This window comes from Erinaceus europaeus, chromosome 1 (genome assembly GCF_950295315.1).
Source record: "Erinaceus europaeus chromosome 1, mEriEur2.1, whole genome shotgun sequence".
Lineage (NCBI taxonomy): Eukaryota > Metazoa > Chordata > Mammalia > Eulipotyphla > Erinaceidae > Erinaceus > Erinaceus europaeus.
Window position 1 is genome coordinate 71,729,149 of NC_080162.1, and position 19,484 is coordinate 71,748,632.

At 47.3% G+C, this 19,484-nt stretch overlaps 1 protein-coding gene across 2 annotated transcripts; it reads right to left on the minus strand.

Annotated features, from left to right (window-relative positions):
• Positions 1-849: 849 nt before the first annotated feature.
• On the minus strand, positions 850-19,475 carry VPS16 (VPS16 core subunit of CORVET and HOPS complexes). Of its 2 annotated transcripts, XM_007539524.3 has the most exons (24): positions 19,330-19,475; positions 7,299-7,387; positions 6,994-7,091; positions 6,777-6,905; positions 6,552-6,696; positions 6,326-6,441; positions 6,106-6,228; positions 5,909-5,964; positions 5,520-5,609; positions 5,327-5,421; positions 5,130-5,206; positions 4,573-4,704; positions 4,349-4,476; positions 3,781-3,816; positions 3,491-3,599; positions 3,217-3,351; positions 3,013-3,121; positions 2,822-2,919; positions 2,637-2,744; positions 2,253-2,330; positions 1,987-2,156; positions 1,813-1,909; positions 1,220-1,323; positions 850-1,108 (listed from the first exon to the last, which is right to left on the minus strand). In XM_007539524.3, the coding sequence occupies exons 1-24, from the start codon at positions 19,380-19,382 to the stop codon at positions 964-966; spliced, it is 2,520 nt and encodes an 839-aa protein (XP_007539586.2). In that variant the 5' UTR covers positions 19,383-19,475; the 3' UTR covers positions 850-963. The 2 variants fall into 2 exon arrangements, 1 of the variants encoding a protein (XP_007539586.2); XR_009548955.1 differs by lacking the exon at positions 1,813-1,909 and having other exon boundaries at positions 971-1,108.
• Between the last annotated feature and the right edge of the window lie 9 nt (positions 19,476-19,484).

Consider the following 19,484-nt stretch of genomic DNA (forward strand, 5'->3'; position numbering starts at 1 on the left):
ACACACACGAAATAAATAAACTGGGGCTGAAGAATGGCACAGTGGATAAAGCCTTGGACTTTCAAGTATAAAGTCCCAAGTTCAATCTCATGTGATGCTTTGGTTCTCTTTCTTCCAATTGTTAACAAATAAATAAATCTTTAAAAAAAAACAAACCTCCATTTACAAATAAATGAAGAAGAATCTGAAGATAGCTCACCAGGCAGAGTTTATATCTTACCATGCATTAGGTCATAGGTTTGAGCCCCGGTAAGACATGAGAGTACCATGACACTGGGGAAACCTCCACTGAAGGTGGAGTAGTGCTGTGGTATCTTTTGTTCTTTTCCACATATATATGGATTAAAAATAATGAAAAACCACTCAGGGAACAAGAGAATTGAACATGTATGGGGCTAGGTGTTAGTGCACCAAGTTAAGCGCACATTAATACGAAACGCAAGGACCAGCACAAGGATCCAAGTTCAAGCCCCCGGCTCCCCACCTGCAGGGGAGTCGCTTCAAAAGTGGTGAAGCAGGTCTGCAGGTGTCTGTCTTTCTCTCCCCCTCTCTGCCTGCCCCCCCCCCCCTGAGTTCTCTCTGACTTATCCAACAACAAAAAAATGGAAAGATGACCACCAGGAGTAGTGGTAGTGGATTTGTGGTGTAGGTACTGAGCACCAACAATAACCCTGGAGGCAAAAAAAGAAAAAAAGAATTGTACATATATGAGGCCCAAGCACAATATAGCTGGAGAATGGATCCCTCCGCCCATCACAATACATTGAAAGACATGAGTTTTGCTGGGGAGTCTCAATGATTCTACCTGGAGTTTGTTTTAATTTAGACTAGACTTTATAAGACAAGCACTCTAAAATACTCAACTTTATTTACAGCCAGACCTCAGCTCCCCAGGCCTGTTCTGAGGAACAAGATGGAAAACCAGTGACACTGCTGCCAAGCCCACAGTAAAAAGCAGGCCCCTCACTTCTTCTGGGCTTGTGCCCTGGCCCGCTGAATCTTGTCAGCCGTGGCCCCATCTGTGGCTCCAGTGCAGTTGGACAACACAAGGCTCAGTTCTGCCTCATTCCGGTGCTCAATGGCCACATCAGCAGCCTGAGCCACATCCCTTGGGTTTAAGAAGGAAGGAAGATGCTGTTAGATCGACCAAGGGCACAAAATAGACCACTTGTCACTCAGCTTAGCTACCCAGAACCCAGAGTGCTTTCAGCTGACTCACCCAACAAGAAGCAAGGCTTTGACCTTTTGCTCAGGACCCACTCGGGAGGCGTACTTCTTAGCCTCATATTTATTGTGTTGTTTCATGCAAATCTCCACAAAGGGCTTAGGAGAGGAAGGAAGGACAGGGAGTAAGGCAGAGTAGTTCTTTCTTTGAGGAGCAAAAGTCTAATGAATATACTGCCTTTATGTATAATCTGTATATTAAATCCTCCCCCAACCACCCTGGATTCATCAGGGGAGAATCCTCTTTAACTGAAGTTGTGTGAGAACTCTGCAGTCAATCCTTTCCAAGAACCCACTCCACCATCTACTTCCACTCCCTGACCAGACAATTCCTATCCTCTCAGGGCCTGTGTTTTCTCTCCTGGCTTCATTTCCCCCATTTACCCACATCTTTGAGCCTCCAGCCCTTTGCCACCCCCAGCAACAAGACTTGCACTCCGGTAAACAGTGTCCCTGCGGGGCCCTTGGAGAAAGGAGCTCATTCTCCTTCCCTAGGACATGTATAGGGGCTCAGGATCATTCTCTTCTTTATCTGGTTGCAATTACACATATCCAGGAAGCACCCAGCATGTAGGGCCCCTCCCGTACCAGGTAGCCAATAGGTGACTTCTTGCTTTTAGAAAACTTCTCCAGCTCCTCCCAGTCACCCAGATCTGCCAGGGCAGTCAGCTTAAGCCACCAAAGCCTATGGGAAAGTGGGTTTGGAGATGATGACAAATGGGCAGGTCCTAGAAGCCACGTGTAGCGCAGGTGCTCACCCACCTCTTGTCGGGGATGCGAAAGTCACGCGCCAGCTGCTCTGCACGTTTGTTATGGCCACCAAGGATGAGAGTAGTGACTGTGTCATGTAGAGACAGATCTAAGAACTGCCCCCCCAGTTCATCTTCTAGGCGACGCTGTAGCCGCAAGAGCCGCATTTGATCCTCTGTGGCCTGGGAACATAAGATGAAGCAGGAGAGGAATGAGAAGGATAAGAAGAGAAGACCAGGAAAGGAGGAGAGAGGTTTCTTGAAAAGGATAGGCCAAACCTTGGCTGCAAACTCATTCTTGGCCTTGTAGAAGGCATCAGCTGCTGTCTGCAGAGCTGCGACTCTTCCTTCAATTCGCTACAAGGGAAGGAAGGGAACTCAGCTTACAGCACAAAAAACCCACAGCCCTCTGAACCCAGGCTAAGCCTTCCTGATCCCGGTGCCCAGATCACCAAGGCCAGCCTTACCCACTGGGTGCCCCACGTTAGGGGGAAGGCTAGCACTTCTGGTACCAAGCCCTTTCTTGACTCATGTCTTCTTAGGCTCTCCCTCAACAGAGAGACCCAGATAAAGTGTGTACCAAATACAAAGCCTTGATTCCTGGAGAAGGAACCAAACTAACAGCCCAGCCGACCAGCCCCACCTAGTCTGTAGACCTCAGACCTCCTCTGAAGCATAGCTGGCTCGGATGTGGAAGCTGCCCAGCTCCTGGTGGTTATCATCCTGATTGTAAAGGTCTTTCAGTGTCTCTAGTTCCTGATGCTTACAAAACTGGGGATATGAACAAGGAGTCAGTCCAGGGTTCAGGAGGCTCTGACCCCTCCCCAGCCCAGCCCTCACCCACACACCTGTCTATACAAACTCAGGGCCATGGGTTGGTTACGAAGGGTCATGAAAAAGTCTCCTCGGTTCAGCTCATTCTTCAGGTGCAGCAACACCGTGAACACTACAGGGCAGTAAGGTGGTATGGGGGACTCCAGCCCAGCACCTTGCTTAGCTTAGAGGGCCCAGGTCTTACCCTCACCCAAACCCCGCTCACCCAGGTCTGTGTCCCCACTTTCAATGGCCTTGCTCAGTGCCAATTTGCTTCTCTTCATCTTTAGGAGAAGGGGTACTTGTTCCCCAGAGCGCGGCTCATATTCCAGCAGCTGTGGAGTAAGGAGGAAGACACAGGGAGAAGCTGCTAGCATGGGATCCTCAGATACCCTCACCAGAGAGGCTGGGGAAGGCAGGGCATCCATACCTTGATAGCCAGCTCAGTGCGGCCACAGCCATAGGCCCGAGCAGCAATGTCGGAGTAAGAGACACCAGGTGTGTCCCCCAGCTTCTGGTTAATGGCTCGAGCAACATCCTCATCAGACACATCCTTCTGCTGCACCTGTAGAGGACAGGGGGTATGAGACACATCTGACTCGCACCCCTCACTCCCATTCCCTTATTCTGTACTTCGTATCTCCTATGTCCTGCCAGAGCCTGGAAGCCCCTAAATGCCCTTGGGCCCCATCTTTCAGCCTTACCTTGTAGCAAGCCCAATGGGCCAGGATCCTGCTGACACCCTGCACTTCAGGAAGGCGGAGGTACTCACATATCTGAATGGCCAGAGGGTACAGCCTCCGCAACACAAGCCTGGAAGGCAGAAAAGGTGAAGGGCACAAGGAGGGAGGTGGAGTATAGAAAGCAGAGTGGCCCCTGCCTATAACTCAGGCCTCCCCAGTCCCCAAGAAATAGGCAAGAAGCAGTAACCACAAGAGCCCCCCACCCCTAGGCACTGTAAAGTTCACCCACAGCACTCCTGGGCTTGCTGTACCTGTCTAGCAGCACCTGGATGGTGAGCTGCTTGTATCTGTAGTTTTCTTAGTTAAGAATCCAGCTGGAGGAGCCAGAGAGTAGTATACCTGATTAAGTTCACATGTTACCATGTGCAAGGACTCAGGTTCAAGCCCCCGGTCCCCACCTGCAAGGGGAAAACTTTACAGGCACTGAAGCAGTGCTTCAGGTCTCTCAGTCTCTCAGCCTCATCCCCCTCTTTATTCCTCTCCTCTCTCAATTCCTCTGCCTTATTGAATTAAATAAATAAAAATTTAAAAATATTTAAAAGGGTGGTTATAGTGGTTATGCAAAGAGACTCTCATGCCCGAGGCTCCAAGATCGCAGCTTCAATCCCCCACACTGCCATAAACTAGAGCTGAGCAGTGCTCTGGTAAAAATAAAATAAATAAATATTTTTAAAAAAGAGTGACACAAATAAGCCTAATTAAAAAAAAAAACAAAACATCATGAGATCAACCTTATTTGCCATGGAACGTCAGGCAGCATCTCCACCCTCCACCCACTCTCCCTGCCCCCATCACTCCTTCCAGAACTCTTCTGGATACTGGCTATAGGTGAGGGGGATCCCAATATGATAGTCCCGAATGGCGTTGAGCACACGCAGGTCCTGACACATGCGCACGAAACTCTCGGATGAAAATCTGTCGAGGAAACACTTTCCAAAGGACGCTGCCTGAGAACAGTCAGAGGACAACAAAGGAGAGCTGTCTTCCTGCCAGTTCATCCCCTGCCCAGTACCCCCCTCCCCTAGTCCTGTTCCCAGGCCAACCCTGAGCAGACTCTTCTGCATGTCTGGCCGGTGCTCATGTCCCGCAGCCTCGATGCACTGCTGCACGGCCTGTGTCAGCTGTCCCAGCTCCTGGATCTCCCGCAGGTACTCGTCTGCCTTCTGGCTCTCTTTCTGGTAGGGAGCAGGATAACAGGGGTGGGGTACCAGGAAAAAGAACAATCCCACATCTTGCCTACCGTGGTTCAAATGGGCTGGTTTGAAGGAGCTTCAGAAGCTAGAGTCCAAGTCACCTCAGCTGACCTGCAGTGCCCACCGATTCAGCCCATATGAACCCACAAAGGCCTAGGAGTTCCCAGGAGTAGCCATGACTTATGCCTGGATGGGTAATCATGGTGGTTCTTTATTTCTCCCAGCACCACCTGGAGACACCGTGATCTTTCAGTCTACTTGAGGCAGCAATCCCTAGTTCAGTCCTCTGTCCCGGCTAGATCCCTCTCTTCACAGGGGCACCCAACCATACCCAGGTAGGGACAGGTTCTTGGCCAGTTGGGAGGAAAGGGGAAAGGAGAGCATCCAAGAAAAGCTTGGAGCTTTACCTCATACTCTTTCTGGGCTTCCAATAGCAGTGCTCCAGGGGCCATAGAGGCAATTTTGAAGATCTCTTCACTGGCAGCTGGAAGAGTTGGTGAGGGAGTTCTCAGGCCTGTCTCAATGCCCTAATGCTGCTCTGGGACACTGGCCCATGGCAGCCGCAGCACAAAGGAGCTCCATCCCTGCTCACATGGTGCCTTACCTGGAACCTCGTGCAGGAACTCATGGGTGCTACGGGAGAATATGCGGACCCCATCCAGCTCAGGCACCAGGTAGGAGTCCTCATCCAGCACAAACCTAAGCTTGGTCAAGGTTCCTAAGAGCAATCAGAGATAGAGCAGGGCGGGTCCCCCCAAATCCCTTCTCATCCCTCACAGACAGTCCCCCAAGGATACTGGATGCTTTCAGGCGCATCACCCACTACCATCAAGCGCCTCTCCCAGGCCACCACCACAGCCCTCTCCTTGCTTCGAGGACGGCTGCACCTGTAGGCGGCACCACACACGTATAAATCTGGGACACAAACAGATGTCAACCCACAGCCACACCCCCATCCCAATGTGTACTGGGATAGCCTTGTATGTGTTTACTTGGGCTTCTGACTTGTATGCTTCCCTACCACCCAATGTTGTAGCTTCCTGAGGCTCATAGGGAACAGAGGGCCCTTCAATGTGCACTGGTAGAGAAGATAAAATGCAAGCTCCACTTGACACAGTCAGCAGAAAGGATGAACCCAAGTGTTCCAAGAAAGTGTCCACCCCTACATCAATACCCCCATCCTTACCAGACCATCTGCTTTGGGGGCGCCCGGATGTTGCAGTTGAACTCACACAGCTTCTCCTAGAAGGGTACAGGAAATGTCATGGCTCTGTCCCAGAAGTCATTCCATTGGCTGAAAAGCGTTTCCCATTCCCCCTGCCCATCAATTGATCTTCCCTGGACAAGGCATTACAATGGTGCATTTGTGGCCCTGGATTGCACCTTGAGTGACGTTGTTCCCATCCATATGTAGCCAGTGTCGGTGAAGAGTGCCAGGTGTCGGTAGGTGAAGGAGACAGCCATTTGTAGGAAGCTGCTCACTCCCGGGGCCAGGCCAGGGAGTGTCTGGAGAAGGGCCAGAGAGGACACCAGTGTTATTGACAGCTCAGAGCTCACTCGCTGCCTCCAGCAGCCTCCCTTTCACTCCTACTTAGGATCTCACCACTGAAGAGCAGGTTGCGTGGTCCAGGAGATAAAGATCAGGACCCACAGCCAGAAGAATGTGTGCCACTCGTTCCTGGAACAGTGTGGTCCAGCATGAAGGTGCAGTCTGAAGACCTGTGCCAGGAAGGAGAACCTCAGCTTCCCACATCCCACAGCTTCCGCCTCTGTTGGTCCCGTGGTCTGGAGGCACATCCATGGGCACTGAATGTGGTCTCAGAGCTTACCTGGTACCTCTGGCATCCGACGGAGTTTGAGGTCACCCACATTGGCACTGAGGGTGAAGCGGTGGGCCCCTGTGAGGATGGCCACACCGGAACCGAACTCAGTATGAAAGATTCGGGCGTCAAGAACCCGGTTCTGGAGTACCTCCTGGGTAGAAGTGTCATGGGTTTAGGAAGCCACAGAGTCACAGACCCCATCCCTTTCCCCTCGCTCCCAGGGGCCCTTACATTGCCCATGCTGAAGTGTCTTCGGAAGTCACCGTGAAGCCCGTAGACCAGTACCACACCATCTTCCTGCACGCAGAGCAGCTCCTCTTCAGCTGACCAGCCCAGGGATACGACTGGCCCACTCTTCCACTGCAGGGCAAAGGGAGGCTCCTGAGGCTGTCCCAGGATGTAGGAGCCCTGCCCAGTTCCCAACCTAGGGCTGGTCAGAAGAGCTCACCAGCAGATTGGCCAATGGCATGCCAGAAGCAGAGTAGATGTCTAGCACCGGGCGCACACTGGCAGCCTTCTCCTTCCGCCAGGGGTTCCTGAGCAGTGCTGCCATTTGAGAAGAGGGTTTCTGTCCTAGCTTCCCAGGCCCTCCCCATGTGAAGCAGGCCTCATGAGTACCACAGTTAAACGCATCCAGGGGAGATGAGGGGGGCAGGGGAGTATACCAGTATGGAAAACCTGACATCAGTGCCCCAGGAATCACAGACCTTGAGTTCACCCCATTGTCCTAGAGTATGCCAAAGAGTGACATACCAATGGGGCCCCCATAGGGTGCGGCAGCCACCAGGCAGTCCCTGAGTTCCTCCTTCAGGTCCCAGTCCATGCTGTACAGCTCATATTTCCTGTCCATACAGAGACAAGCAGAAATTAGTGCCCTCGTGACCTTGCATTCAGATGGAATGAAGCACAGAGAAACTCATAAAGGTTCCACTTATAAATAAGGACCACCATCCATCCCCACCCCAGAGGCAGAGAGAGAGGTAGGCGTGAGCGGAAACAGACATGGGAACCAAGCACACTCACATTTAGAGACAGAAGGCAAGGAAGCAAGTAAGCAATGTGGCCAATATCCACGGTACAGGCTGACAGAGGACTAGGGTGAGGTGGCCGGCTTAGGCTTGAATTAGCAAAATATAAAATATTCAGAGTCCCTTGGAGTATAAGCAGTCTTTTTTCTATTTCTTGTTCTTTACACTGAGTCAAGCTGTGGGCTTTATACTTTGGGGTCAAGCTCAAGGTTTGTTAATAGTGAACTCAGCATTAGGGGTACTGAGTTAGCAGTGCTTGAAAGAAATGCAAGAGGAGCTCTTTTAAAGACTTTAAGTTGGGGGTCCAGGTGGTGGTGCACCAGGTCAAGTGTACATAGTACAAAGCACAAGGATCCTGGTTTGAGCCCCTGGCTCCCCACCTGTGCCGGGGAGAGAGGGGGCTTCACAAAGGGTGAAGTAGATCTGCAGGTGTCTTTCTCTCCCCCTCCCCTTTCAATTTCTTTTTGTCCTATCCCCAAAAATTGAAAAGAATGGTAGTGCAGGCACTGAGCCCCAGCAATAACTCTGGAGGCAAAAAAAAAAAAAGTTTAAGCTGAGGAGAATTGTGAGGTGGAGATGTCAGTCTTAATTTTGGGAAAGCTAGCTAAAATCACAAACTAGCACTCGGTGACTTCCGTGATGGATCTCAGGGAGTGTGTGTGGCATGAGAGAAGGATTAGGGGCTAAGGCATGTCACTTAAGGACTGGAGGCACTTAAGGATTAGAGGCAAGAAAAAGGGGGCAGGGATGACAAACATTCTACAACACCAACAGAAACTTAAAAAAAAAAAAAATGAAGCTATTTGCCCTAGTATTATTTCACAAGCTTTCCTATAAAAGACCACAGCAATGTCCACTATTACCTTTTACTTGATGTTCTTTTAGAAGTTAAAAAAAAAAGGGGGGGTTGGTATGTAGCGCAGTGGGTTAAGCGCATGGCACAGAACTCGAGGATCAGTGTAAGGATCCCAGTTCAAGGCCCCAGCTCCCCACCTGCAGGGGGGTTGCTTTACAGGCGGTGAAGCAGGTCTGCAAGTGTGTGTATCTTTCTCTCTCCCTCTCTGTCTTCCCCTCCTTTCTCCATTTCTCTCTGTCCTATCCAGCAACAATGACATCAATAACAACAACAACAACAACGATAAAAACAAGGGCAACAAAAAGGAAAATAAATAAAATATTAATAAAAAAGAAGTTAAAAAAATCCAGCCAGAATAAATTTAACTAAATGAAATTTACTTAAGAGATTTATAAATTAGAGGGTTGAGGTTACTATTCTATACAAATAATGATACTGTCCATTTGAAATAGCCAAAGCAGTCTAAAAAAAATCTAAAGCAGTTCATGAATAAAATAACTTAGGGTGATTAACAAAAATAAGTACATAACTTTAAACTTCCAATACAATAGCACAAATCAGTTACAAATATAGCTTTAGCAGCTGGGGAGGTGGTGTAACAGAGAATGTGTTGAACAGAAGGTTCTGAATTTGATCACCAGCATTTAATGTGGCAGAGTGATATTATGATTCTCGCCCCCTTTGCTTTTGTTAATAACTATATTTGTAATATTTTGTTTTAAAAAGATTTATTTTTATGTTATTGGATAGAGACAGAGAGACTGAAAGGGAAGGGGGGATAGAAAGGGAGAAATAGATACACCTGCAGCACTGCTTCACTGCTCATGAAGCTTCCCCTCTGTAGGTGGTTTGAACCTATGTCCTTGTGTGCGTGGTTGTGTTTTTCTCTCTTTCTTTTTTTTTTTTTTATTTTTTATTGGAGGATTAATGTTTTACAGTCGATAGTAAATACAATAGTTTGTACATGCATAGCACTTCTCAGTTTTCCACACAACAATACAACCCCCATTAAGTCCTCTGCCATTCTGTTCCAGGACCTGAACTCCCCCCTCCACTTACCCCAGAATCTTTTACTTTGCTGCATTATTATTATTTTTTTTTAAATCACAGCACTGCCCAGCTCTGGCTTATGGTGGTGCTGGAGAGTGAACCTGAAACCTTTAGTGCCTCAGGCATAAAAGTCTTTTGCATAACCATTATGTTACCTCCCCAACCCAAATAAATACAAATATATATACAATTTCAGGCTGGAGAGCTAGCATAATGGTTATGCAAAAAGACTTTCTTTTTTTTTTTTTTTTAAGAATTTACTTATTTATTCATGAGAAAGATAGGAGGAGAGAAAGAACCAGCCATCATTCTGGTATATGTGCTGCCGGGGATCGAACTTGGGACCTCATGCTTGAGTCTAGTGCCTTAGCCACTGCGCCACCTCCTGGACCATGCAAAAACACTTTCATGGGGCTGAGTCGTGGCACACCCAGTTGAGCGCACATATTACTAGCTGAAAGATCCAACTTAAGCCTCCAGTCCCCACCGGCAGGGGGGAAAGCTTCATGAGCAGTGAAGCGTATTGCAGGTGTCTCTTTCTCTCTCCCCTGCCCTCAAAATTTCTCTCTGTTCTATGAAGTTTAAAAAAAAAAAAAAAATGGAAACAGTGGATTCATGGTGCAGGTACTGGGCCCATCAATAACCTGGGTGGCAAAACAAACAAGTAAACAACTTTCATGCCTGAGTACCAAAGGTCACCAGTTCAATCCCCAGTACTGCCATAAGTCAGAGATGAGCAGTGCTCTTGCCTCCCCTCAGCCCATATTTTTTCCGTGTCTCTCTCATTAAAATTTTAAAAAATGAAAGATTTAAATAAATATGACTTAAAAAGAGACTTTTTAACAAATGTTAAACCTGAAAAAATAAGCAACCTGACCACCACATATTACCATGCACCAGGGGGATCAAAGACATGGACATTTGACAATAAACTATCAAATATTGAGTTATCGGAAAAGTCATGATCTATTTTTATTTCTTTGCCTCCAGGATTACTGCTGGGGCTTGGTGCCTGCACTACAAATCCACTGCTCCTGGAGGCCATTTTTTCCCATTTTGTTGCCCTTGTTGTTGTCATTATTGTTATTGTTACCATTGATGATGATGTTGTTGTTGGATAGGACAGAGAGAGAAATCGAGAGAGGAGGGGAAGGCAGAGAGGGGGAGAGAATGATAGACACCTGTAATCCTGCTTCACTAATTGTGAAGCGACTCCCCTGCGGGTGGTGAGCTGGGGACTCAAACCGGGATCCTCACTGCAGCCTTTGAACTTTGCGTGAAGTGTGCTTAACCCACTGTGCTACCGCTCGACTCCCAAAATGGGGTATTTTTACATGTCATACATCAGACAAAGGCCTAATAACAAAAATTATAGAAATTCACAAAACAGAAACAACAAAAGCAAATGTTCCCTTTAAAAAATGGGCCAAGGGTCCGGTGGTAGCTCAGCGCTGTGCAGTGTACATGGCATGAAGCACAAGGACAGGTGTAAGAATCCCAGTTCGAGCCTCAGGCTCCCCACCTGCAGGGGGGTTGCTTCACAGGCAGTGAAGCAGGTCTGCAGGTGTCTTCCCTCCTCTCTCAATTTCTCTCTGTCCTACCCAACAACAACAATAGCAATACAACAATAATAATGATAAACAAGGGCAACAAAAGGAGGAAATATGAACCAAAGGGCAGGGGAGATAGCATAATTGTTGTGCAAAGTGTTATGTTATCAGGGGTTATGCAGTGGTGGACTTGGTTAAGCGCACATATAAAGCATGCAAAGACCCAGGTTCAAGCCCATAGTCCTCACATGCAGAGAAGAAACTTTACAAGTGTGTGAAGCAGGGTTGCAGGTGTCTCTTTGTCTATTTCCCTCTATCTCCCTCTCCCCTCTCAATTTGTCTCTGTCCAATAGTAAATAAATAAATAGATTTTTTTTAAATGGGAGATCCTTGCACAAACTAATTATTTAATTCATTAGAAAAAAATAAGTCATTTTAAAGAGAAAACACTTAAGAACAATTTGAAAGATCAAGAAAAGATAAATAATATATCAGATACTATACATAAATCGATAGTTAATTGATGCTGCTGTTTTCACATAGAAACAAACAAAGTGGTTCAGAAGATGGCGCAGTGGATAAAGCATTGGACTCTCAAGCATAAGGTCCTGAGTTCAATCCCTGGCAGCACATGTACCAGAGTGATGTCTGGTTCTTTCTCTCTCTCTCCTATCTTTCTCATTAATAAATATAATATATTTTTAAAAGAATTATTTAAAAAAAAGAAACAAAAAGATCAATAGAAGAGAATTCAGAAAGACCTGAAAGTTGAGGATGCAACACAGTTAGCATTTCAGATTGGCACACATTGCTACTTAAAATAAGAAATGAGTCATATGGGAAAAATCACAATAAATTTTATTTCATTGGGAGTCGGGTGGTAGCGCAGCAGGTTAAGCTCACGTGGCACAAAGCCCAAGGACCGATGTAAGGATCCCGGTTCGAGCCCCTGGCTCCCCACCTGCAGGGGAGTCACTTCACAGGCAGTGAAACAGGTCTGCAGGTGTCTGTCCCTCCCCCTCTGTCTTCCCCTCCTCCACTTTTATGTCCTACTCAGTAACAACGACAATAATATCTACAACAATAAAACAACAAGGGCAACAAAAGGGAATAGATAACTATTAAAAAATTATTCCATTACTTAATTTGTATAAAAAAATATTTTCGAGAATAAATTCATGATTTAAATGAAAAAAGTCAAATAATACTATTTTTGCCATCTCAAAATAGAAGTGATTTCTTTCTTTTTTTTTTTAAATTCCCTTTTGTTGCCCTTGTTGTTTTATTGTTGTAGTCATTATTGTTGTTGTTATTGATGTTGTCATTGTTGGATAGAACAGAGAGAAATGGAGAGAGGAGGGGAAGACAGAGAGGGGGAGAGAAAGATAGACACCTGCAGACCTGCTTTACCGCTTGTGAAGCGACTTCCCTACAGGTGGGGAGCTGGGGGCTCGAACCAGGATCCTTACTCCGGTCCTTCTGCTTCGTGCCACCTGCCCTTAACCCGCTGCACTACCTTCCAACTTCCAATTTCTTTCTTTTTAAAAAACTTTTTTATTACCTTTATTTATTTATTGGATAGAGACAGCCAGAAATTGAGAGGGAAGGGGGAATAGAGAGGAAGAGAGACAGAGAGACATCTGCAGCACTGCTTCACCACTTGTGAAGCTTTCCCCCTGCAGGTGTGGACCAGGGTTTTGAACCTGGGTCCTTGAGCATTGTAACATGTGCATTCAACTAGGTGTACAATTACCCAGTCTCAAGTAGAAGCAATTTCCTTTTCTTTTTTTATATCTTTATTTATTGGATAGAGACAGCCAGAAATCAAGAGGGTGACAGAAAGGGAGAGAGACAGAGAGAGACCTGCAGCACTGCTTCACCACTAGAAAAGCTTTCCTCCTGCAGGTAGGGACCGGGGGCTTGAACCTGGGTCCTTGTGCATTGCAATATGTGCACTCAACCAGGTGCACCACCAACTGGCCCCTAAGTAGAAGCAATTTCTAAGCATGACACAAAAATCACAAAGAAAAAGATCAACAAATAGTTCTAGATAAATATTAAGAATTTTAGGGCTGGAGAATAGTATACTGGGTAGGGTACATGGTTGCCATGTGCATGGGCCAGGTTTGAGTCTTGGCACCACATATAAATGCCATGGTGATGCTGGTATTGTGGTCTCTCTCTCTGATTCTATTTATTTGATTAGTGAGAAAAACACAGGAGAAAAGAAAGAACCAGATATTGCTCTGGTATGCATGCTGCTGGGACTAAACTCAGGACCTCATGCTTGAGAGTCTACTGCTTTATCCATTGCGCCATCTCCTGGACCACATCTTTCTCTCTATGTGAATGAAAAGTTGGGCCTGGGAGTAGCGAAATAATATGTGCTAGGCCCCAGCCTCATAAAGCCAACAATATAGATATGTATATACACAGCACTGCTCCACTGCTTGTGAGGCACCTCTCTTCCTCTTACTCCCGGAGGTGGGGACAAGAGCTTGAACTTGGGTCTTAGTGCATGGTAATGTGCACTCTACTGGGTGTGCGACTACCCAGTTCCTTATTCTATATTTTTTTCTTTCTTTCTTTTTGCCTCTAGGGTTATTGCTGGAGCACGATTCCTGCACCATGGATCCATTGCTCCTGGAGGTTATTTTTTCCCCTTTTGTTGCCCTTGTTGTTTATCGTTGCTGTTATCATTATTGTTGTTAGTAGTATTGTTGTTATAATTGTTGTTGGCTAGGACAGAGAGAAATGGAGAGAGGAGAGGAAGACAGAGGGGGAGAGAAAGATAGATACCTGCAGACCTACTTTACCACCTGTGAAGGGACCCCCTGAAGGTGGGGAGCCAGGGGCTTGAACTGGGATCCTTAGGCCAGTTCCTGTGCTTCGTGCCATGTGTGCTTAACCTGCTGCTCCACTGCCCGGTGCCCTATATTTCTTTTCTTTTCTTTTCCTTTTCTTTTCTCTTTTCTTTTCTTTTTTTTTTTTTGCCTTGAGGGTTATTGCTGGGGCTCGGTGCCTGCACTACAAATCCACTGCTCCTGGAGGCCATTTTTTCCCTTGCTGTTTATCGGTGCTGTTGTTACTATTATTGTTGTCATTGTTGTTGAATAGGACAGAGGAAAACTGAGAGGGGAGGGGAAGACAGAGGGGGAGAGACAGATAGATACCTGCAGACCTGCTTCACTGCCTGTGAAGTGACTCCCCTGCAGGTGGGGAGCCGGGGGCTTGAACTCGGTCCTTGCACTTTGCGTCACATGTGCTTAACCTGCTGCACTACTGCCTGACTCCCTCTATATTTCTTAGGAGGGAGGAAATAAAGATCAAAGTACCATCCCATCATTTATAGAATTCTCTCTTTTCTTTAATAATTCTTTTTTTTAAAATTTCATTTATTTCCCCTTTTGTTGCCCTTGTTGTCTTTTTATTGTTGTTGTTATTGATGTCGTCATTGTTAGATAGGACAGAGAGAAATGGAAAGAGGAGGGGAAGACAGAGAGGGGGAGAGAAAGACAGACACCTGCAGACCTACTTCACTGCCTGTGAAGCAACTCCCCTGCAGGTGGGGAACTGGGGGCTCAAACCAGGATACTTCCGCAGGTCCTTGCGCTTTGCGCCACGTGCGCTTAACCCGCTATGCTACCACTTGACTCCCTTCTTTAATAATTCTATTTTTTACTTTCTTTTAGCCTCTAGGGTTATCACTGGGACTTGGTGCCTACATTATGAATCCACTGCTCCTATTGTACATTTTTTCCCATTTATTGGATAGGACAGAGAGAAATTGACAGAGATGGGGAAGACAGAGAGGGGGAGAGAAAGATACCTGCAGACCCGCTTCACCATTTGTGAAGTGACCTCCCTGCAGGTGGGGAACAGGGAGCTCAAACTGGGATCCTTACACTTCACACCAAGTATGCTTAACCTGGTGTACCCAGACCCCTCCCTCTTTCTTTCACCTTCTTTTTTAAAAAATGTTTTATTTATTTATGAGAAAGATAGGAGAGAGAATCAGACATCACTCTGGCACATGTGCTGTCGGGGATTGAACTCGGGACCTCATGCTTGAGAGTCCAAAGCTTTATCACTACGCCACCTCCTGGACCATTCTTTCTTTCTTTCTTTTTTTTTTTTCAAATGTATTTATTATTGAATAGAGACAGAGAGAAATTGAGAGGAAAGGGGATAAAGAAAGGGAGGCAGAGAGATACCTATAGCACTGCCTGACCACTTGTGAAGCTTTCCCCCTGCAGGTGGGGATAGGGGGCTTGAACCTGATCCTTGGACACTATAGTGTGTGCACTTAACCAGGTGCACCACTGCCTGCCCCATTTTAAATTTTTAAATTTAATTAATGAATTTATTTATTTTATTGTCAACAGGGTTATTTCTGTGGCTCAGTGCCGGCACTATAAACCCATCACTTCTAGGAGCCATTTTTTCCCCCTTTCTTTCTTTCTTCATTACTTTCTTTGTATTTTATTTGACAAGACAGAGAGAAATTGAGACAGAAGAGGGAAACAGCGAAAGAGACAGAGACACTTGCAGACCTGTCCCTTGCAGGTGGTGATCAGAGGCTAGAACCTGAGTTCCTGTGCATGGTAATGTATGCACTCAACCAGGTACGCCACAGCCCAGCCCCCTCTCCCTCTGTCGATGTGAAAAAGTCAGCCCAGTATGATGAAGTGCTGGCAATGATGACACACAGAGAGAGGAAACAAAACAAACAAATAAAAAATGAGAGAGATGTGTCCAGGAAGTTGACAGTGACAGTTGGGAGGAGGTACTAAAGGGAGTGAAGGGCTGCTCTCCCAAACTTTCAGGAAAAGATTTCTGAGGGCCAGTAAGGTATCAAACTGTGTCTTGAGGGCAGCATGGGGTACATGCAGATGGTCAGACTCAAGGACAGTAAAGAGGGCAGCTCCTCAGAACAGCTTAGGGGTGAGGACTTTCAATGAGGAAATCTCGCTCTTTCTCCTCTACTGCCAGATCCAGATAGTAGAGGTGCTCACAGCAACAGTAAATGGATCCTGGACTCTTTTGATAGTACTTGGAAACCACTAAACCTAGCAGCTCTAGTTGCCTCAATTCCGGCCCTCTCCAGAAAATAGTAAGAAAATCCCTGCAGTGGTACAGCTGATGGAAAGCATGGTCCGCTAAGGTGCGAGAAGAACCCATGCATGAAAACAGATGACCTCCAGCCTGTAGAGGCTGCACTATTGGGCCCTGGGGGTGGGGTGGGGGAGCAGCACAGCAGGTCTTGCCTTGGGGAATAATCCATTAATTCCAAAATACCCAGGTCCTAAACAGAGTCTACCATAACCCCTGAAACTCCTGGACTCTAGTCTAATCAAAAATGTTGCAGGGGGGGGGAGAGATAGCATAATGGTTATGGTATGAGAATCAAAGAGATTCTGAGGCCCTGAAATCCTAGGTTCAAGCCCCCTCACCACTAATTAGCCAGAGCTGAGCAGTGCTCTGGTTAAAAAAAAACAAAAAACTAAGTTCCAGTAAAAATAAATGTTTCTAGGGTCAGGAGGTAGCTCACCCAGTAGAGCAGAAGACTTTTTTTTTGTCTCCAGGGTTATTGCTGGGGCTCTGTGCCTGCACTATGAATCCACTGCTCCTGGAGGTCATTTTTCCCATTTTGTTGCCCTTGTTGTTGTCGTTATTGTTATTGTTGTCATTGCTGTTGCCGGATAGGACAGAGAGAAATCAAGAGAGGAGGGGAGACAGAGAGGGGGAGAGAAAGACAGACACCTGCAGACCTGCTTCACCGCCAGTGAAGCAACGCCCCCTGCAGGTGGGAAGCCGGGGCCTTGAACTGGTATCATTATGCTGGTCCTTGCGCTCTGCAACATGTGCACTTAATCCGCTGCACTAGCACCGGACCCCCGAGCAGAAGTCTTACTATGTGAAAGGCTCTGGGCTCAAACCTCCTGGACCATATGGGGGCACTACAGCACCAGGGCAAGCTCCAAAGGAAGTAGAGCTGTGCTGTGGTATTTCTCTCTTTCTCTGAATTACTAAGAATGAAAAAGTTGGGGGTCGAGAGGTAGTGCAGTGGGTTAAGCCCACGTGGGGCAAAGCACAAGGACCAGAATAAGGATTCCCTTTGAGCCCCCAGCTCTCCACCTGGATGGGGCTTGCTTCAAAGGCGGTAAAGCAGGGCTACAGGTGTCTTTCTCTTCCCCCTGTCTTCCCCTCCTCTCTCCATTTCTCTCTGTCCTATCCAACAATGACAACATCAATAACAGCAACAACAACAGTAAAAAAGGGGGGGATTTTTTTTTTTAAAGTTGGCATAGTAGTGGTGGTGGGAGGTTCCTGTGCCACGAAAACTCATATACACATACAAATATACTACCAAAGAACTCTTGTTAATACTCACTGGAGATATAAAGTGGTGCTTCCATCAAGCAATATAGTATGGCAACTTCTTAAAATACTAACCAGGATTATCTTATGAGCGAGCAGTTCTACTGTTAGTTATATATCCAAAATAAAAAAAAAAGGATCTTGAAAATATATCTGAACAGTCAAGTACGTTCTAACAGGTGAGCTATACCCCGCCCACTCGATAAAGTGTTCTTTAAAAAGCTTCATTGTGAGGGCCACATAGCCAGCACTATAGATATACAGTGGAATAGAGAAGGTGAAGAAGATGAAAAAAGAAAGAGGGAGTGGTCTGGGAGGTGGCGCAGTGGTTAAGGAACTAGACTCTCAAGCATGAGGTCCTGAGTTCAATCCCCGGCAGCACATGTACCAGAGTGATGTCTGGCTCTTTCTCTCTCTCCTCCTACCTTTCTCATTAATAAAATAAATAAAATCTTTGAGAAAAAAAAAGAGGGAAAGTAGAGGAAGAGAGGAGGAGGAAGGGAGGGAGGATGTAGTAAACAAGTAACCCTAGCAACCATAGTGCGCCTGCATAGTGTGCTAAGACAGAGACATATGTATGCATAGATAAGATGTCAACCCGAACCTTACTGGCCAAGGGAAATGTAATCTTAAAACCAGAGGCAAAGCTAAGTGTAAGTAAAGGCTCAAAAACCAGCTGGATGAAGCACTTCCACCATTACTCACCGGGATGCTGCCAGTGCTGCTAAAAACTTAAAGCTAAAGTTAACAGCTTCCCCAGTTCCAGGGGCCGGCACTCAAGGACCTCCTCCCCGCAACACAGCAGGTGGTGACTTCCCTGTGAGCCTTACCTGCAAACAGCTATTAAAGTAAGGAGAGGCATCGGGTTGATTGTGTGTTGTGTGAATTGTGTGACCTTTCTCTGGCATCTAAAAATAAGTTTAAAAGTATTGCTTAACCCCAATACGCTCTCAGAGTAACTCCTAGCTCTAATCTCTCGCTGGCGACAGAGGAGGAGGAGGAGAATTCAGCATTCAAGTGACTTGTTTTAGTAAGAAAAAGCTATATATGTTATTACCCTATTTTACCATACATAACATGCCCTAGCAGTGGGCCAGGTGAGGCCCAAAGGAAAACTGGCTGCCTCTACTGAAGTTGGGTCTAGGAACATTTCAGAAAGAACCCTCATGCTAGGTCTTGAAGGATGAATACTTCTTCAGGGAGTTAAGTGGGAAATGACAATGCTCACAGAAGGAACTGCAGGCTTGTGCAAGCAGAGAGAGAGTCACAAAACATTTGCGTGGAGGCCCCGAAAATCTCTGCACCTAGAACTCAATATATGGATAGGAGAGGGGCAGATGAAGCTGGACAAACAGAGGCCGGTTTACAGAAGTTGCTGCAGAAGCAGACTGTGTTCTGTCCGACTAAGGGAAGCCATCGTAAAGCCCTAGTTAGAGTAATGATGTGTTCTGTTGACACTTTATAGAATTTAGCACAAGACCCACGAGAGAGCAGCGCGTCGCCATGAGAGCCCGTTCACGCTGCCCCGGGGCTCCCTGACGACTCGCCCCCCCACCTCCCGGCCCCCGAGGTCTGACTTGAGCCGCGCTTCCCTCGCTGGAGGCTGGGCCCTCACTGCCACCCGTGGGCGGTGGGACCTGAGCATCCTTTTGGAAGCTGACAGGCCCGCCCGAGCTTCATCGTTGGGTTCTGCCCTTAACTTGTACGACCACCGGGCTTGACTCAGTTTCCCTCCCTAGAGCAGTCGGGGGTGGGGGGGGGGGAGAGGGCTGGCTTCCCGGCCACCAGGTGCTGCGGTGACAGGCGCTGGCGCAGAGCCGGCAAGGGGCGGACCCCAGCGCCGAGTGACTGGAGCGCGTTCCGCCCGGAGCCCCGAAAAAGGGCGGGCAAGCCGGTAAGCCAGGCGGCAGGCCGCTCACCGGTAAAAGGCGGAGTCCCCCAGCGGGTTCCAGTTTGCAGTGTAGCAGTCCATAGCTGGTGCTAGCTGGTGCAGGCCGGCGCTAAAGGGACTTCTACTTCACGCGCTGTCATGGCCGGCACTTCCGCTTCCGCCAGTTCGGGTCACGTGGTGAGG

Bases quoted from the DNA above. Each gene is read 5' to 3' on its own strand.
- VPS16 (XM_007539524.3), bottom strand. From the start codon at position 19,382: ATGGACTGCTACACTGCAAACTGGAACCCGCTGGGGGACTCCGCCTTT. The intron at 6,906-6,993 runs GTGAGCTCTTCT...TTTGCCCTGCAG, and splicing joins TGCCATTGGCCAATCTGCTG to TGGAAGAGTGGGCCAGTCGT. The intron at 3,122-3,216 runs GTATGGATGCCC...CTTACTCCACAG, and splicing joins GCACTGAGCTGGCTATCAAG to CTGCTGGAATATGAGCCGCG.